The sequence below is a fragment of the Perissodus microlepis genome, chromosome 17 (genome assembly GCF_051167445.1).
Source record: "Perissodus microlepis isolate ML-2025 ecotype Zambia chromosome 17, ASM5116744v1, whole genome shotgun sequence".
In the NCBI taxonomy this organism is placed as follows: Eukaryota; Metazoa; Chordata; class Actinopteri; order Cichliformes; family Cichlidae; genus Perissodus; species Perissodus microlepis.
The window spans coordinates 2,347,522-2,368,588 of NC_140477.1; the positions used below are offsets into that span (position 1 = coordinate 2,347,522).

The 21,067-nt window shown below is 40.4% G+C and overlaps 2 protein-coding genes across 3 annotated transcripts in view; one reads left to right on the plus strand and one right to left on the minus strand.

Moving 5' to 3' along the window:
* Positions 1-21,067, plus strand: part of pde4ba (phosphodiesterase 4B, cAMP-specific a) — a 203,624-nt gene that overhangs the window by 27,978 nt on the left and 154,579 nt on the right. The window lies entirely within an intron of this gene.
* LOC146369009 (uncharacterized) lies at positions 2,671-4,882 on the minus strand. Its single transcript, XM_084910616.1, has 2 exons — positions 3,485-4,882; positions 2,671-3,259 (listed from the first exon to the last, which is right to left on the minus strand). The coding sequence occupies exons 1-2, from the start codon at positions 4,880-4,882 to the stop codon at positions 2,741-2,743; spliced, it is 1,917 nt and encodes a 638-aa protein (XP_084766742.1). The 3' UTR covers positions 2,671-2,740.

Sequence of the window (21,067 nt, forward strand, 5' to 3'; positions counted from 1 at the left end):
CTCTCCCGTCTCTCCTTTGTTAGCTCCGTAGCTCCCGTTGTGCGCTCATCTTTTCTTCAACTTCCAACTCTGACTTTGTTCAGGCTCACAGGCATGTAAAACTAATAACTCACAGACTCACTCACATTCTGCAAATACAGCTGCTGCTAATAAACTCTTCCCCTGACTTAAATATATGGATGGAGACCCCTAAACTTGCTCTGGGAAAATATCTGTAAATGCAACTATGATATAGTGATGTTATAAAATTAAACCAGTTTTTGAAGTTGAAGGAAAAATCCAGGTCATCGTTAAATACGGAAAACCCCCCCGCAAATTTAGAGCTTTAAAGCTCTTCCTTTCTCCATTCCACCACAGTCCATTTGCATTTGAAAATCAGTTGAGTTTACTTGTAGGACACGGTCCTAGGACAGGGCACGTTTAGCACCTAAGCAATTACACAGTACACTCGTACTGTACAGATAGGCAGATTCATTTTGTGGCTGTGGGTGTTTTTTTGCTGAAACATTTCATAGCTGGAGGTGTGGGTGTGCATTACTCAGTCTCTCTGAGTCTTTATCTTTTGCTCTCTGTGTCAGTTTGAAAATTGTGTGCTTTACTGCTTTATCGAAATACATTTGAGTTCTTGTTAGACTTCCAGTGAATTACATTCAGGAACACAGCGTGGGGAGAAGGGAAATGGATTCTGGGTGTGTAAATATTTAACAATATTATTGGGAGACGTATTACTGAAATGGAAGACAAATGTAAAAATGAAGAACAAATGAAACAGCTGTCGGCTTTTTTTATTCTAGGCTGATGAAAACTGGGCAGTCTGTAATAATTGTCCACTGAAATTAAAACTGAAGGGTCCATCTTTTATTCTTAGATTAACATCATTGGGATGCTGCATATGCAGCCACAGTAAAGCAACAAGTCGTCATAGGTACAAACGTCAATCGCAGCCGGTGACCAAAGATTTCAGGAGGTTTTTACTGACCGGTTAGGGAATTCATGTTTTTCCCGAGCATGAGGTGGTTACCACAGGTTCACTGACCAGTCTGTTGGTTAGTGACTGGGACTTTAGAAGTAATTTTCTAAATGTCACAAAAAGCATGTAGGGGTGACGTGGGCCCCTGGGCCACGAGTTTGAGACTCCTGCCATTGATTGTCATACGTCCAAAACGGCAAACAAGTTCATACCACATGGTTGATGGTCATGCGTCCACAAAACCTCAACAGAAACCATATATCCTTGTTCAGTATCACCACATATGTGTCTTATGGTAAAGTACTGCTTGGGTAATGGGTAAGCTGAAATATAGAAATTATATAAATGTTGTGCGAGAGCTCAGAGCAGTTACATCCTGGTTTTAGTTTTTTTGCTAAGCTATGCTAACCACCTCTTACCTGTAACTTTAAAGTTGATGCCCTGACATTAGTGATGGGTCGTTCGCGAACGAAATGGCTCTTAGAGCCGACTCTTTGAAGTGAACGACGCGAGCCGGCTCCTTATCGCGAGCCGTCACGTGGGTTTTTTTTTTTTTTTTTTTTCTTTCTCTCAGCCTCTCTCTCGCACTTTTTTCCGCTTCACTCTGCATGCGAGCCTTGTGCTTTACGCTGGGCAGAGGGGGGAGGGGCGGTAGTTACACTCAGTAGCACAGGAACAGAGCCAGAGGAAGAGAGAGAGAAAGAGAGCCAGGAACAACAACGTCACATTAGAAAAAGGTATAGTAATCATCCACAACTATTTTCGGTTGCAGATGATAAAGGATTCAGAAAGTTTATTCATGCAGGTCCATATGACAGAGAATATGCATCTTCTTTTTGTTTTCATATTTTAATTTATATTTAATTGTGTTGTGGTTTGCAGTGTTTTGTGTTGTTTCACTTTAAATTTGTAAAAGGAAAAAGCTGAAAATTGAAATAGTTAAAAGTTGAAATGTGAATAGTTGATTTTTGTATTATATGATTTATTTATTACATTTTATGTGGAGTGAATAAATAAAAGTATATTTACGGTGGCCCCTAGAGACAAACAGTGTTGCCACAGTTACTTTGAAAAAGTAATATATGACGGACTACTGATTACTCCTTCCAAAAATAATTTAGTTACTTTACTGATTACTTTATTTTTAAAGTAACTAAGTTAGATTACTAGTTACTTTATTAGTTACTTTCAGAAGCTGCCAATAACACTCCCCACTGCCTCAACATAAAAACATCAACCGGTTTTGCCAATACTCACTTTATTGGAAGTGTATTTTAACAGTAATGTCAACAATATATCTCCTGACATTTGAAGTTGAACTTAAAACTTTTTTCCTGACAGAAATACTTGTTTGTATGAAAATAAAGACAGTCTTGTTACTTCACTTAACATAAATACTTTTTATAAAAAAAAAGGAGTCTTTCTTGACTTTATTTAACATAAATACTTTTTATAAAAAAACAAAACAAAAAACAAACAAACAAAGAGTCTTTCTTGACTTCCCTTAAGATACTTTTTATACCATCCACATGTAAGCACTATTGTCCGCTTTTGTAACTTTGGACTAATCTTATGAAAAAAAAAAAAAGAGACTGCAGGTCCAACTTAAATTGCCTTACTTCCTTGCAAGTAATTGATTTAAGTTAATCAACTTGAAAACTTTAATAAGTTTATTAAGTGACTTTGATAAACTTAATTCAATTACTTGTAAATAGTTATTTAAATTGGATTCCCCATTCTCTTTTTTTCAGTATATGTTGTCATCGCATGTTATGGGGGAAACAGTAGAGTGGAGCGAGTAAACCAGTGGTTGTACCTCATTAACAGAAGCTTCTCAAACCTTTTGTCAGAAAGTCGATTTCTTTTAGGCGTGAGCACCAAACCTCCCAGACTAAAAAGTCGCTCCACAGGAGCACTTGATGGGGTTGGAGTGTTATACTTTAAAAAAATTGTCTTTATGCTTGAAAACTTATGCAGAATCTGAAGGTCGTAGCCTGACATCAGGTAGTCCATGACTTCTTTTTCTGCAGAATAGGTCTCCTCCTCTGGCTCTGCCTCAAAAGTGAAAAAGTCCATCTCACCTTGGCTGCTAGATGTAGTAGCACTGGGCACACTGGCAGGGTTTTTTGCCAGAGGAGCAGTGGTGCAACACTCTGCTGTCAGAAGCTGTTTTACTCGCTCCCTCCTTCCTGCATCTCTCAGCCATCGGAGTTTGAATTTTGGACAACTGGCAGCTGCGAGAAGGGCATCTTTGTCGTCCAGCACACCGGCGAAACCAGTCTGAATAGCCTAAAAAACATAATCGATATTTTTATGCCTACAATTTATTATGTTATTGAATTATTTGCAAACCATGCCTAATATGAGATCAGTATTATGGATTTATTTTGTTTTAGGTTACTTGTAAACATTTTAATTGTTTTCATCTTATTTTTCAATGATAATTAATATTCTGTTCCATGTTTGTGAATTGTATGAAGCAAAAAATTTGACTAATTTCAAGATGGAGCGTACCTGTACAATGGCATCTGGAAGGCCTGCAGTCATCCTGGAGAGGTCATCTTTCACAGCCTGGGTCTTCTGCATCAGAACTTCAAGTGTTGGTAGTAAAGTTCCATATGGACAGTCGCCTTGTAAAATGTCCAGTGCTGCAGTCAGAGGTTTCATGGCCATGCAGTACTCATGCAGGAACTGGTATTCTTGATCTTTGAAGCACTTCAGTCCTAGCTTTGTGCACAGAGCATTCAGCTCACCCATGGGGATTTCTGCAATTCTCTTTACAGCATCAAAAAAGGAATTCCACCTTGTGGATGTTGGTATTAGGAGCTTTCTTTTGCTGATTTCTTTCACTGTTTCTGATGCAAGTGTAGATCTACTCGATTTGGTCCAAAGAGCTGTGCATTTTGCTGTGCTGCTCCTATACACAGCCCTGCTCTCTGCATTGGTTGTTAAATGTTTCTCCACATCATGTGTGCAAATTATGTTGATGGTGTGCGAAGCACACCTGCGGTGCGGGGGAAGAGACAGCTGACCATCGCTTTCATTCTCAGCCGAGAGGATTTCTGACAGATCAGAAAAAGTGACATCATTGTCTTTGGGGCTGGACTCTTCCTCCTCCGTCTCATCGTCGGACTCCGTGACAGGATGATAAACTTGAAACGCCTTAACAAAGTTGGATCCATTATCAGTAACTGTTGCAACTACTTTGTTGAGTAATCCATAAGAGGAGTGGATGTTTTCGATTTCTGTACCAATGACATCATACGTGTGTCTACCACGAATTCGCCTACATGCTAATGCAACCTTGTGGCGCTCTAATGTGGTTCTACTGATCCAGTGGAGCGTTACTCCCATATAGCTTCTGTTGTTAGCAGTCCAAATATCCGCGGTAGTTGAAACAAAGTCAATCTCATTCAGTGCGGCCTTCAAATTTCTCTCCATTTCTGTAAACTCCTTCTCCAAGTAAGAAGTAAAAGTCGTTCGGTGAGGCAGCTCGGCATTAACAGAAGTAGGGATCTTTTTTATTATGGCACGAAACGAGGGCGAGTCAACAGTGTTTATAGGTAGCATTTCTTCTACAATATACTGCACGACCAACTTCTTCAATTCTTCATCACTTACTGGTTTTGCACCAAAGTCCAACTTTTGTTGTTTGGGGGGTGTAGGACCTTCTGCGGAAGTCACGGCTCTCTGCTTCGGACCACTTGGTGGGACTCTCTCTGTGAGTTTGACTGTGCTGTGCTGCGACTCCAAATGTTTCTTTAAGTTTGACGTAGTGTTTTTGAAGGTAGATAACACTTTTTCGCCAACACAGAGTGTACAACGAACCTTAATATTTAAATCTTTAGTTGACAGAAACTCAAAATAGTGACCATATTTCCAGCTAAAGAACGAACATCTCTCTCCCTCCATTGTTGTTTACACTTTTTTACGTCGCTGGCTGCTTGTGAGCGGGAAACGTGACCTGTCGCTTATGTGACGTTTCACGACACGTATGCGTTTGTCATCCGCTGAGACGAAAAGAAGAAACCAAATCTTTTTGCTTAAAAAAAAAAATAGTAACACACAGTGGTTTGGACAAGTAACTTTAATCTGACTACTGTTATGGAAATAGTAACGCGTTAGCTTAGTCGTTACTGAAAAAGTGGTCATATTCAGAGTAACGTGTTACTAAGCAACGCGTTACCGGCATCACTGGAGACAAAGCACATACAAACTTCAAATCACGTACGAACTCTGGAGCACAAACAAACCCTGAAGCACGTAAAAACTCGAAAACACGTAAAAACTCGAAAACACGTAAAAACTCCGAAGCACATAAAAACTCAGACACGTACAAAAGACAATAGAAGTGCTCCAGGATGCTGGGCGCAGTGTTGAGCTTTTGTTACCTAGTGGCTACACAAGCCAGCAAGTACCAACGACCGGATTTGGTGTGTGGTAGTAACAGGTAAATGAACTTTTTTTTTTTAATTATTTGAATATATATGAGTGCCTGTGTATAAATACACAAACAATACACACATGCTTTCAATTGTGTAATTTAAGTGATCTAGTAGCTCTGCTTTGGAAGTTCAGTTCATGCTAGAAATGTGTTTTGGAGTTTGTACGTGTTTTGTCTCTAGGGGCCACCGCATATATTTATATATATAAACATATATAAATAAAAATTACGTTAGTAATTCCTTTTGTGCATAATTTTATATTATTGTTAATAATAAATTAATTAAAGCAACAAAACAACCCGAAGAGCCGGTTCGGAGCCGAAAGAGCCGGCTCTTTTTAGTGAGCCGAACCGAAAGAGCCAGATCTCTAAAAAGAGTCGGAAATCCCATCACTACCTGACATGAGACTGGTACTAATCTTCAAATATCGCTCTTCATATGTTTCTAGGCAAAAAGTCCAGAAAATGTCACCAGAATCAGTTCAGGTCTGAAGTTGTCGTGTATCATCAGCCGTGTTCTTACAAGTGAAAACGCTCATATTTGGTTTGAGGGTGCTGCGTGAAGCAGAATTCATGTAAGCACGTTTTTGTTCATTTTAGTAGCTCTTTTGCTAAACTGAGCAATTTTAGATTTGCAACCAGTGACCAACAAAAAAACCAACGGACAGTAGAAGATGGTGCTGTGTGTAAGATGAAGGGCAACTGTTTAAAAAGTTCAAATGAAAGGAAATGAGTTAAACAGAGCAGAGAGAACCACAACGAGGACTCATGTCTTTATTAAAGGACCGACAATAGCACCTGCAAATAACAAAAACAGTCTACATTATTGTTCCATTTATTTTTGACACTGCCCCCTGGTGACAGTACACCGAAACAACATGTAGACCAGTCATTTTCAAACTGTGGTATGCGGGCTCCCTCTAGTGGTACGCGGGAAGTCTCCCAAAAAATGTTAAGAATAAATAATACTCCATGTTCTGATTGAGGGATTTTTGAAAAGTTCAAACGTTACAGCTCTGCTATCACTTCCTACATAAATTAAGACAGACAACTAAACAGCAGTGACGTTTGTAGGGTTACTGAAGTTGAGCTAGCTGGTATATAATGATGTGCTACATGATCGCTAGCTACACAGCTATGTTAGCATAACATAAACACAGTGAAGCTGGAGGATGAACGCTAACTTTTTTTCTACACGATAAAAGTTAATGTGAGGGTGGCAGGATGCTGTAAACGGACCAAACTTCAGTCAGGAGAACAACTGTACCACAATACAAGGTTAGTCATTAATATACTGCTGCATGGGCTGGGCTGTAGTTACACCGTAAGGGTTTAAAAACTGAGCTTTAAAATGAATAGTGGTAATAAAAACCGAGAGAGGCCGACAGTGGTCACTGACTGTTTTTAGGGGCTTGTTCAGATTAAATAGAAGAAGATACAAAGCATTAAAGCATGTTGAAAACACAACAGCCTTAATAAACACAGAGTAGTCTGGCCCCGGAAGCAGGGTTCATACGTCATCACTTAAAGACTGGCTATCCCACCTGCTGTGAATGTTTTAATGCAGTACAGTTGTTATTATTATCACATCATGTTTATGACAATTAAAATAAATATACTACTGTACTTTAATGTAGGTCATAAAGGTGGTACTTTAAGAGCCATATATTTTATGAGGTGGTACTCATTGTGAAAAGTTTGAGAACCACTAAAGTAGACGATGTTCTGGAAAGCTCTCCGTAAGCCCAGGCTTTAAGGCGTTTGTGAATCGATAAAGTAATGTGTGTTTAGGTGGGACACTCCACTGGATTTTAGCTCTAGCCAAAGGGATTTGGTTTAGCTGGTGATGCTTAGCTGGGATTTTACTGGATTGGTGTAAGTGAGAGTAGCTATGCCAGTGAGTGTTTGGGTCATGAAGCTGGAGACTGCAGTGGAGAAGATTGTTGTTTGTTTTTATGTACAGTGAGGTTGGATGTGTGTGTGTGTGTGTGTGTGTGTGTGTGTGTGTGTGTGTGTGTGTGAGAGAGAGAGCTGTGCTGAGGGCTGGACAAATTAAATAATATCTGTAAGTCCCACAGACCTAACGACCTCATTCCCATGCAGATCACAACTAACCAGTTGTGACCTGATCAGGTCTGTCTCTCCATCTCTCTGTTTGTCTATGGATTAGTTTAGTGCTTGTTTGTGTGAGTGCACTTGAATGCACGCTGCCATTTGTGTGTGACTCTTCATATTTATGCGCACATAAGTGCACACACAGTTAACGGAGCTCTGAGTATTTAGCTGACCTTCAATTAGAGTCTGTTTCCTAGGGCTTACAAGAAAGTGTGCCTGGGCAAGCATCTCTCTCATCAAGTTTCCAGACTGTAATATTTCCATTAGGGGATACAGCTATAATTTAACCTTTGAACTTTCTCATCTTGTCCTTCATTTTTTAGTTTGGATTTAAAGTTTTCCTTAAAACATGCTGCATCTGAAAGTGTTCATTAATGTTATTAGAGGACTAGTATGTCTTTTCCATAGTAGACTTTGTGGTAAACTAAAGAACATGCACACTACACATAGAGGGGCCCTGCCTGGGTTCAAACCCAGGACTTTCTTGGTGTGTGGCAGTGTTTAGGCCAATAAGTAGTCATCTAATAATCTAATCCAGCGGTCCCCAACCATTTTTTTTTGATAAAAATCATAGAAAATCTTTTTTTCTATGATTTTTGTTCCCATATAAACTGAAAACAGAACTTTTGGAAAAGTCCTTCCAGGGTGTAGATTTTTAACAACTCTATTTCTGTGTTTACTGGTAGAAAAAGAAAAAGGAGGATTTTGTCTTACAATGGTGAAAAGATCATTGTATTCTCTTTAATGATGCTGTGTTAGGATTCTGATTAACATTTCTATACTGTTAGGGTTAGAGCACCGCTTGTTGCACGGCGTGCTCTTAAGAGTGCTTGACATCGTTTAACATTTGAATGTAAGCGTAGCTTTGACCTTAACATATGATTTATTTTGTAGTGAGTCTGTCCTCCCCAGAGAAAAGAGTGGCACTGGTTTCTTGACGAGGTTCCTACAGTGAACTAAACCTGACCAAACCTTAATCACAGCTGTGGAAAACCAGAAAACATGAATGACTCGTGTCTCATTCATTAATCATATGAGTATTTTAGAGAGCAGTGACAAACATTGTTAGTGTGGTGAGGGGCTGCCACAGACCAGAGAAATCTCATATGGAAAGATGCTGAAATGCAACAATTAATCATGTGGTGTTTGTCTTTTGGTCACTCTTTTTATCACCTTTCTTCCATTTCCCTTTTTCTGACCTTTAACCTCTCTTGCTGCCTCTCTCACTTGTCACCATTTCACATTTTTTTCTGCCTCCATCTCTTCTTCTGTCATTGTGGAGAACTCTCACGCTCTCCCGTTCTGGCTGGCAGGCTTGCATTTACACGGTGCGCGGGTCAAACCGAACAGCTGTTCATTCTCCAATCACAGAGCTTGTAAGCGGAGGGTTGAATATATTTGTGGGCAACAGTTCAATGCTTTCTCTCTGTCTCTTCTTCCAGCCCTCAGTGCTTTGGCCTGCTCTCAGCAGCTGTTTCTGTATCAGTCTCAGCGTACGCTACTCTCCCTCCACCCGCTTCTTACTTTCTGTTTTGTGTGTGTGGTCAGGGGCAGTAATGCTTGTTACCACAGCAACAATGAGTCTTCTCCTGCGGCGCCTTCGGATTATGTGCGCTGTGACCTCGTGCACTTTGCCCTCCAATCGTTCACGTGGCACTGTTTTAGCCTCGCACTTTGTGGGTCGTTGCATGTCTTTGTGTTAGTTTGGTTGTATTTAAGTGCACTGATTGAGAGTGATATTTAATTATAACCACACAGGATAGTTTTGAATGAGCTCGTAGATCTTTGTCTGATTTTTGTCTGTGTAATGCAAACCACAAATCGCTGCTTTTCGAGAGGGTGGTGAGTATACGGAGGATGTTTCCTCATAAACGGTCGGTGAGGATGGTTTCCAGGCGGATTGCAGTGGATTTCTTGTGCTTTGTTACATCTCCTCGTCTTCTGTTTCTCCGATAAATTGTCCATCAACACATATTGAAAAAAAGAAGCTGAAATCACTTTAAAAAAATGGCCTTCGGCAAATTACACCCAGCATGTGTTTTTTTTTTTTTTTTTTCGTGTTCACCCTCCGACAAGCTAAATTTATCAGACGTCACGCATTTTTCTGTGGCGAGGGAAAGTAGGCAATTTATTTTATCTCTCATCTGAGACGCAGGGATCAGGCTATTTCACAGTGATAAAGAAAAGATGAAGATAAAAGAAAGGAAAGCAGGGATAATAATTCACCAAACAGTTTTATTAATATCCGGTCCCTCTGTCAACCTCAGTGGAATATTTCATCACTTTCAGCAGCATATAAATTGAAGTGAATGGTGTTATTAGACCTAGAACGGCCTTTTATTGAGAGACAAAATTATGTCTGTGTTGTTCCGTTAAACGTGGAATACATTTTTTATATTCAAAGTAATTGTATATTTCATGTCTTTTTGAATCTGCTGAACCATGCAAGGTTGCAAGTCTGAAGAACAAATAAATGCCACAGACTTTCAGGCTTGTGTATAAATCTGCAGCTGCAAACATTTGCTGTTTTCTTGTATTTGCTTGCATTGCACAGGTCTGTGTTTCTCCTTTATGTTTATGCAAAAAGCACAGCATAATGCAAGACGCACGTGCATATTGCTGGAAGCTTTGGTCAGCTGTGTTTTAGAGAATACTAATCGGTTTCTTTCAGATGGTAAATGGCCTGCATTTGTATGGCGCTTTTCTAGTCCTTAAGGACCCCAAAGCGCTTTACACTACATTCAGTCATTCACCCATTCACACACACAGTCACACACTGGTGATGGCAGCTACATTGTAGCCACAGCTGCCCTGGGGCGCACTGACAGAGGCGAGGCTGCCGGACACTGGCGCCACCGGGCCCTCTGACCACCACCAGTAGGCAAACATGGGGTTAGTATCTTGCCCAAGGATATTTGGCATGCAGCCAGGCGGCAGCCTGGGATCGAACCACCGACCTTCTGATTAGTGGCTGACCTGCAGAGCTCTTCTATTTACTCTCTCTCTGTAGTTGTCACTCTCTTTCCTTTCTCTCTGTCTGACTCACCCTTCCTTCCCTGAGCTGTTCCTGCCATTCCCGATGTTATCCTCTCACTTACGTTAGTCTCTGTTAGACCTTTCCCCTGCTATTCCTGATCTACATCCTTGCCTCGCTTCCCTTTCCCACTCTCCGTACGTCCGCCCTTCTAACCAATGGGAGTATGTTTTCTCAGTTCATCTCTTCCTGTTTTTTCTCCTCTTTTGTTTTGTTGACTTGAGCACGGAGGGATTTGAGTGTCAGTGGAGGCAAATGACAAATGGGAAAGATGCCAAGGATGCCCTGTTACGCATTGTGCTTACAGTGTTGGAAAATCCATAAATAACACTCAGTTATGAGTGAAGCATGAGTGTTTTGTTGTCCATTTAACTGTAAAAGAAAGCGGAGGTTTCTTCAAGGGCAGTGCCCTGCTGGCACTAATTAGTAAAAAGTCTTTCAAGGAAGAAAAAGCTTCTTCCCGTTAAAGTGAAACTAAAACTTTAACATAGTAGGAAAACATTACATGGATTACATTTAATTAAAACTATGAAAACAAGGTATGTGTGAAATACAATGAATGATGTTCGGCATAGTCTTGTTTTGTCTAGAGGTACAAATCCAGCAGCAGGGGACAGTTATGGAACAAAATTCCTTGCCAGTCTGATAGTATTTAAAGAAAATCCACAGCTCAACCATGCTTTTATCCATTTGTCCTTTCATGCATTTGTCTTGTGGCTACAGTAGCACAGGCAGTGACTCAACTTTGACTCATTCCTGAGTGACTGAGTTCTTCGCTTTATCTCTGAGCTCTGACACACTGGGCGAATTGTTTGGTCACTACCCGTAGCTTTGACAGTCCAGTATAGCCACTACCATAAAGCACATGAGGATCTCATCTGTAGCCTTAGACAGAGAGTCATATTGATTAAGGAGAGATCATTTGGAAGAACAGAACATGATTTATTGAGATATGGAATTCACTCGAGCTATTTGGTTGTTAGACTCTGATAACCCATCATAGATGGATGGGATCTCAGTGGTTATAGGGATCAGGACCTGAAGGAGTTACATTGCACGAATGAGAGTCTGAAAGGTAGAATGACAGAAAAGTGCTGTAATTTAAAGCATGCAGAAACGAGGCCGATTGGCTCAGAGAAGGCAGGCAAGAAGACGACCGGACTAGAGCAGTGTCGTTAGAATCCAGTTTGACGGTGTGGGGGAAAAAAAAGAACAGACCAGCACCACCAATAGAACTGCACTTGAAATAACTGCTTTATTTTTAGGCTATGAGGAAATGATCCATCATTGACGCGATGGGGCCACTGATGCGTTTGTAGCTCTGATTTTCATTTGTGTGCATTTGAAAGAGGCCATCTGCCCAAGCATGGGCAAATCTCCAATTTAAAAAACAATTTAAAACTCAAAACACAGATTATACGGCAGTGAGCACAGGGCCCACTAGAGGACATCAGACCCCCAGGTTACCCTCGTGAAGTCTGTTTCTGATTGTTTGGTCCGAAACTTTCTCATTAGTGGCCCGCTGGAGGTTATTTTGGAGCTCTGGCAGTGCTCACCCTGCTCCTCCTTGCACAAAGGAGCAGGTACCACTCCTGCTAATGGGTTGAGGACCTTCTACGACCCTGTCCAGCTCTCCTAGAGTAACTGCCTGTCTCCTGGAATCGCCTCCACGCTCTTCAGACTGCGCTGGGAGACACAGCAAACCTTCAGGCAACGGCATCCTGGAGACGTTGGACTACATGTACAACCTCTGTAGGTTCCAGTTATCACCTCATGCTACTAGTAGTGACACTGACCGTAGGCTAGGGGCGATTTTAGCCCATTTTTGGGGGAGCTTCAGCACCCCCAAAATGAATCAAAGCACCCCCAAAGATTTCTTAGTTTTTTTTGACAATATTTGCTGTTTGTGTGACACACTGCTAAAAGTATAAAAAGCATACAGTACTTGGTTGAGACGTAACATTTAATAACAAAAGTATAGAAATCCCCCCCCTCCCAAAATGGTTTGTTCCAGCTCGCCTCTCCCCTACTCTGGCTCTAGCGCTCTTGCTGCCAGAGCGATGGTGTCTGAGCTGAGCGGAGGTGTAAGTGCCTGGCTTAAAACAGGACATACTAGTTGCATTTAACCTTCAGTTACTCTTTATATAGTTGGTAGGAGTCAGACCATGTTTCTTTTTAGCTGAAAAACATTACACCAGGTAACCTGCAGTGTTGAAAACATGTTTTCCAGCGATGTTTGCTACCCTACAATCCGTCCTGCTCTGTAGTAAAATCAAGCAACATTTGACCGTCCTGTTGCTCCCATTGAAATGTATGCAGCCTATTTAAAATCTAAAACTTATAATTGTCCGTAGCCTGCTGTTGTTACCACTGTCCTGTTTGAAATGGATACTAACTAGCTAACTGACTGAATGCCCATTAACCTTATAACTCCCTGTGTGTGTGTGTGTACAGAGAGACAGCCAGGTTCATAATGGATATAAGGAAGTTTTTTCAAAAAAAGGAGCCACATTCAGGTAAAAGTGTAAAATCAAACGATCCATCAATCAAGAATAATGTTGGATCAGTGTTTCAATATTTATATCATTTATTAGATGTTCATGTGGTTTGGTTATTTGCCTTTTGGTTGAAAGTAGACTGAGAGAGGACTTTTTGTTAGTGATCTTAAAAGTATTTTTTCATATTAATGTAAATTTTTCATATAACTGAATACAATCTATTTGTGTATGATTGTCAGTCCAAAGAGGGAGAGAGGAAAGAGGAGAACGTGAGGAGAAAGTACAAGGTCAGGAAGAACCAGGTAAGAAAACAGACAGGGAACAGTGAGGGGCACAACAGAAACTGTTAAACTGACAAAGAGGAAAAACCTGATTTTACTCACACAATCTGGAAGTTGTGTTCTCCCTATATTAAAGCTGCTGTACAGAATCTGCAAAACAAACTGGGTTGAAACATTTTTGACCCTCTTTAACAACATTCCAACATAACATTATAATTGATTGGGGAGATTAAAATTAATGATATATTTTTATGTGGTTCAGCCACAACTCTACTAAAACCTCAGCCAGTAATAGGTAGGCCAACTTTTGGACCGTCCAGTTGTCTGTATGACTGCCGCAGTACGTGCATCACATTTGCACACTATCAGAAAGAGCCAAACAGCCCTGGTGGAGTGAGGAGCTGTAAAGAGAAGCAGATGCTCTGTTTATATTCTAAACATGTTTTAAGCTTGTTTCAAAGAACAATGGGCTGGGAGGTCAGTTCCTTAATCTTAATCACACACACACTTATCAGTATTTAACTTTTTACAGTGTGTACCACCTGATACAAATGTAAAGCTCTCCTAAGGACCACTATGAAAGCATGAAACTCATAAATCTTACAACACAAAATTAGTATTATTAAATTAGTAAAATTAGTATCTGCAGTAAAGATATTTTCATACATTGTATAAATTCTACCACAGGCAAAGTTGCCTCCATTTTTATAGTTTTTTATTAATATTTTGTAATAATTTATTCTGTTTGGGAGTGTTTTTTATGTATCTGTATTATATTATACATACACATTAAAAGTGAATCTCTGTCCAAAAAATGCACTCAGTTTACTTTTTACTCACTATGAGCATCATTTTTTTATTCCAATCCATCCTTCTTTAGCAGCATTTAAATAACCTTGATCAGATTTGATGGTTTTGTTACAGACTTTTCAAAAAACGTGTTTTGCTTTTCTTTCACAAATGTGGGGATTAAATTGTGTTAAAATGTACAAAACAGTGATGTCATGTTTTGAGACGAGGACCCAGGCACAGAGAGACTTGACGAATTTAAGAATCTTATGATTCAATAAAGAAATTTGCAGACTTGCACAGAGATGGTAAAATTATGATGACTGATAACGGAGGCGAAGATAACAGACGATGAGGACAGGGAGGAACAGGGGTTTAAATGCACCAAGGAGACAGTTTGAGAGAACTCAGGACAACTGGAGACATTTAAGGATGCAGGGACCGACAGAGACAGGGAAGAAGTCTCATTGTGACGTGTAAAGTTTATCTTGCCTGGCTGGGCAGCTCTCTGGGTGCTCAGCACCCCCAAAGCTCTGATCCTAGAATCGCCCCTGCCGTAGGCAAATGCAAAACTAGTGAAAAACAGTCAGAAAAGATGAGAATGTCAGTCGTCTCCACCTGTAAAACCATGTGTGTTTGGGGGTTGTCTCATTGTTGCCCCTCCAGTGACACCTGTTGTTAATTTCATTGACACCAAAGCAGCTGAAACAGATTACCAACCCCCTCTGCTACTTACCTGACCTGTTCCTTTCATTTTAGCAGCATATAAGCAGCTTTTGTTTTATGGTTACGTTTTGTTTCGACCACTAGCGGTTGGCAGCAAGTTCTCCGAAATATTTGTTTATGGTCAAAATAATAATTAGGAGGGCGAAGAATGAAATGAGTTGACATTAAGAGCCAGGTAGGAGGTGAGCTGGTGGATGGTTTGGATGATAAATGTTTTAAAATGTTTAAAACAAAGTTGAAATGTTTATCAGGCAGTTCCATAATCTTAACCATGCATTTGCTGGTGTAACTCATTAATTCATTGCATTCAACAGTTATTTTCAGCAGTATGTCTCTAGCATATCTCTCTATGAGTCATACCCAAGCATCTTCTAAGACTGTTGAATTAAAGTTGGAGAAAAATCATTGTCATCATTGAAGGAAACCATTGCTGTGTACTGTGAGTGGTCCAAGGACTTTTTGCTGTGGTACAAACACATCATGCTCCCCATTATTATAAACATAGGTGACATTAACCTTAGATTTCTTTTTGTAAAGGAGAGTCATAAATCATACAACAGCAGAAGGGTTGTGTAGGGTTGCTGTTTGAACAAATAACTGATGTTGTTGTTTTTCTGTGGGCCGTCTCAAAGGGCTGCGGCACATGTTTGTTGTAGTATTTGATATAAAGGTGGGCTTGAGAAGGCTGCATATAAATGTGCGTCTCTGTGGTTATCTTACTAACAGCTGAGGCTTTGTGACCTTGCTTCAGGGACTGTATTTTTGTGTGTGTGTGTGCCTAGAGAGGTGAATAGAAGTGTTCTCATTTGTATGATGTGTATCTATGCGAGAGTAATGAACTTGTCACTGTCTCCATACTAAGTGGTCCCAGGGAAACAACGAGGCCACCGGGGTTGTGCTGCTAATGGGCTAATGGACTTCTGCACTGGACCCATCCTGATCACGCACAGTTACACACCCCTCACATACACACTTATTGCATCAGGTTGTATAAAGACAGCAGGTAGCACATGTGGAAGGAACGAGTAAAAGTGTAGTCTCTCAGGCTTTAATCTAAAAATCAGTATAATTGTCAGTTTCCACTGTGAATCTTTAAAATTCAGATGTGTTTTTAGAACTAGAGAAACGCCCAGAAGTTTAGGACGAACTGTTGAAAACACAAAGCAGCAGCTCAGTACATTTTGGCATGTAGACATGCTCAATGCAACCTGCTAAAGTTCAAACCAAGTTTTAGAATGGGGAAGAGAGGTGCCAGGCAGGCTGGCTTGTGTATTTCAGAAACTGCTGATCTGCTGGGATTCTCTACCACAACCATCTGCAGGGTCTGCAGAAACAGGCTGGAAAAAAATAAATATTCAGTGAGGGACCGTCCTTCGGGAGTAAATGTCTTGTGGATGTCAGAGGTCAGAGGACAATGGCCAGACTGCTTCAAGCTTTTTGGAAGGCAATAGAAACTCAAGTAACAGTGTGTTACACAACCAAAGTCTGCAGAAAAACCTTTCTGAATGCATAAAACTCTAGATTGGAATAACGTCTGATTTGAGGAGTCTCGAATTCTGCCGAGACATTCAGATGGAAGGGTCAGAATGGCATGTAAACAAGATGAAAGCACATGAATACAGACTTAAAGTAGTTTTGAGACATCCAAAGTCTCAATAAATGCATCTATTTATTGCTTCAGACAGCTCAATCAGCTCAGTTTATGAAATGATGGCGAACGAAAAGATTTGGATGGAAATACAGAATCGCAAAAACTGAATAGCATTGTTGTAAATGTTGGGTGGTCAATCAAAGATACGACGGACAAATTCACTCATTATAAAATTGTGCATATGTGTTATTATATGCCAGTTAAACTTCATAAAATGGGCTTCGGATCTAACAACTCGTGTTGGAAATGTCCATCAGCTATTGGTACTGTTCTTCCTTTATTGTGGTCTTTTGGGTTTTTTGGGAACAAATAATCCAATGCATTGATGAGTGGCTCCATGGGCCTCTACTAGAACCTCCTCAGCTGTGCCTATTAAGAGATTGGACTATTTTACCCAGCGTGTGTCCAAGTGACAATATGGTCTAGCGTCGGTGGGCTTCATAACTGCCACCGGGTGAGCCGGACCAAACCAGAATTTGCAGAATGGCTGAAGTTGAGGACAGACTCTGGCTTGTTTTAGTAACTGGTGGCAAGGAATAAAACGGCCAAGGAAAGTTCCAGGAATTGTGGTCTGGCTTTATGAAATATATAAAAATAAATATAATGGCAAGGTGCCTTTTCCATCTTTTTCTATTTCTGCATCCACTGAGTTTCATAGAATCCTTTATTTGTTCCATTATTTTCTCCCTGCCAGTACTTGGGTACTTTCTCTGATGGCCCAGATTGTAAATATGTTCAGTTTGTCTTGGTTTGTGTTCTGTTTGAGTTAAAATAAAAACCTCATAAGCCAAGTTCCTGTCAACTTATTTCTCAGTTATCATGAGAAATATCATTAGACTAACCGACTAGTCTAAAACTAAGAAACACTCAGGTGTTAAGTTAAATTTGAAAATCTTTTAGTCAACAGTGTCAAAAACTAATAACAAAGGCATTTGAAACCATTTATCACCTCGCGTCATGCATTATCAGCATTGCATGTAATACAGTGTTGTCTGTTTAATGTTATACGAATAAACCAGTGTTAAATATAATATGAAAACGTGTTACTACAGAAGATGTTCACAAATTATTAAAATATGAAAAATTGACATCTGAAGAACTAATAAACTGCGATGGAATAGTGCGACCCATTGGGGCGTGCATGAAAAAATGCAAGCTGTTCGAAAATTCATGACAACTACTTCAATAAAAGTTAAAATCATCCTTCCACTTATCTGAAGATGGGTCGCGGGGGCAGCAGCCTAGGCAGGGAAGCTCAGACCTCCCTCTCGTCAGCAACCTTCTCCAGCTTATCTGAGGAAACATCAAGTCTTTCCCAGGCCAGCTGATAAGTGTAATCTCTCCAGCGTATTCTGGGTCCACCTTGGGACCTTGTCCCAATAGTCTTACCTAGCCTTACCCAGGAGGCGACAACCTAAGCTGGCTTCTTTCGATGAGGAGGATTAGTGACTCTACTCTCTGAGGAATGTTTCCAGCACCTTGTTGAATCTTTGAAGGAAATTCTGAAGGAAAAAGGCTTAAGTGGTTTCTATCAACATTCACACAAGTCCAATGATACTGGACAGTCAGACTGGAGCAGCCAGGGATCAAACCACTGATGTTCCGATAAATCGATGACCTGCTCTCTACCTCCTGAGGCACAGTGTATATTTGAAACAACTCTATTACAATGATGCTTAATTATGAGCTTATTTAGTATTTTGGGACATTTTGGTATGTTTTGGCTTCTATTTGCTGGCAAAACTCAAACAACGAATACAACTGGAAACTAGAAACTCAAACTCGAAAACAAACCAGGAACAGGACACTAGGAAATTACTAGGAGCATGGAGGTAAATGATGGTTAACAATGTGACAAAAGACAGAGAAAAACACAGGGCTTAAATACACAACCAGGACAACGAGAGGATGGGGAAACGGGTGGAAACACAGCTGGGACAAATCAGCCTTAACAAGGAAGCAAAATTAGATACACTGCACACAGGATGAGGAACTATCAAAATAAAACAGGAAGCATGAAAACATTCATAAAGATACAGATTAGACACTGAGACGTGGAAACATGACCGACTCTGGAACAGAGGAAACATGAAGCGCAGAGACAAAAGTAACTAGATGTGGAACACAGGGAAGACGTAGTGACGGAGAACTAAGACTAAGCATACAGTACACTGAGACAAATAAGGAGAGCAAAAAATACAGGACTAAAGCTGCACTAGAGACATGACACCAGGAACACAGGGGGAGGCACTGAAACAGAAACCAGGAACTCTAAATATAGTACAAAGAGAAAACAATAATTCATAGAATATCACTTAAACCAAAGACACAAACACTGGGTCACCAGACTCATGGCAAAATGGGTGTAATTGTTGTTGTCGTTCTAAGGAGCTTGGAAAGAAAGCGACTGGACTTCTTTGAGTTTTGTGAAGATGTTTCACCTCTCATCCGAGAAGCTTCTTCAGTTGTTTTTTATGGAGTTGATGATGCTACATTTGTATTACTTTGTAAAGCCGTTTGGTAGTCTGAGCATCTCAGTCCTCACTCTGCTGTACTCCCACAATTTTCTTTCTTTATTTTTAATAATGGTGTGATGTCTCAATCAATAAAATCTTCTTTAGACAGTCAGGCACTCATCAACCATATGAGTCAACTGCCGATTGTTCACACATACCGCCTGGTTGATGAGCGTCCAGTTATTTGAAAAGACACTAGTTTTACTTGATCGCCATTGTTTAGGAGTTTTACATGTATAGACAACGTGAGCCTGAAAAATACCACAATAATAGATCTACATTTGGTAAACCAACCAGCTACTTTTTGATAAACTTAAGTCTTTGGCATCTGGTAGCTAGGGATGGGTATCGTTTAGGTTTTATCCGATACCGGTGCCAAACCGGTACTTTTGAAATGGTGCCGGTGCTTAAATGGTGCTCGAACCGGTGCTTAAACAATGGAAAACACAAACTTTGTCCTAAAACCGCTCATGTTTATCTGTTTTTTTTTTTTTTTTTTTTTGTAAAAAAAAGATAACAATGTTAGCCTTTTCTGCAGCTATAGGGCATATATGGTATCACTCTATCAAACAAGAAGACAGCCGCATGAAACTACGACGGTGTTTGCTAGTTCACCTTACATGCATTAATGTAATAACGTGGTTAGCCTACTCAACGTAAATTACACACGAACAACATGAAGCTACTCACGCAGAGAAGAACGGCTGCTGCTGCCATCATCATCCTCATCATTTCTGCTACACTGGCAGGGCTAGGGGCCAGGACTCTCCTCTTCGGGTTTTTGGGGGATGTTGCTAACTCCGGGTCCGATAACAGGCACCACACCCGCAGTAGATGTGCTCGGTGTGAGGTCTCGCAGCAAGCTATCAAATACGGCGCATTTCTCGGCTTTTAAAAAAACGCTATGCGTCGCCAGGTGTTTCATCAGATTTGAGGTGTTACCTCCTTTGCACAGTATCACCTTAAAGCACTTGTTGCAGGCTGCTGAGTTTGCATCTTTTGCTGTGAAGTACAGCCAGACTTTGACCGCTTCGCCTTGGGCATTTTTAATCTGTAGCTTTGCTCTAAAAGAACGTACGTACCTGGGCCCGCCTACTATCCTTGGAAAGGTAAAATGATTGGCTAGAATCCAAAGTTAATGACATCTCAGGAAAAAAAAAAAGCACAGAAATAAAGCACCGAAATGTGCACTGCTTTTCGGTCTGATTACTACCGTTTATGGCACCGGATACCGGTACCCATCCCTACTGGTAGCTGCTCACACCGCTGTTTGAAGAAATTACAGCCATGTCCAGATGGCTAACATCGCCAGACCAGGCTCAACCAAGATATTTCCCAATGATCAGTGGTGGGAAATATTTCATCTGTCCATTTTTGTAAAAATGTTAAAAGTACTAAAAGCTTGGCAAGGTTTTTGCACCACTTTAATTTAATGGATTTACCCAATTTACTACATTTTGGTGTGCAAAAGAACACATTTTGTTTTAAAGGCAAATGAATCAAATGGTCGTATCCATAACACTGACGAACTTTCTATGTTGAATATATCAAGTGATGGAAAACCTAGACAGAGCTTTGAGTCTGATGACTCATCAGACCAGTTGAATTGGTTCAGACTTTCATTTCGCACGTAGCTCTGTCACTCTCTCCTCTCGCTCGATCAAATGTCCTTTTACCTTGTGACTGTGGGAGAAGAAAGAAAAAGAAAACTTTCTAAGGGGAAATGAGTCACTGTGTTATTACAATCATGCTGTGCTTCTGACTAACACGCTCGTCCTGTTAGAGTAATGTAAAGGTGCCTTCTACAATGGCCACAGATGAACCGCATAGAAACATTGTTTTTATGTCCTGAGCAACTCACAAAGTACCGTAATGTAACATTCAATAAAACTGCATAGAAACTGTTATCAGTTCAGAAATGTTGCAAAGTTTACACAGAGTTTGAGCAGGAAGCCAGTCCAGTATTGCTGTTAAAGATGTTATCTGACCTGGGATCAGATTACTGCCTATTCTGGTCCATACGGTGTGTGTCCTTTACTTTGC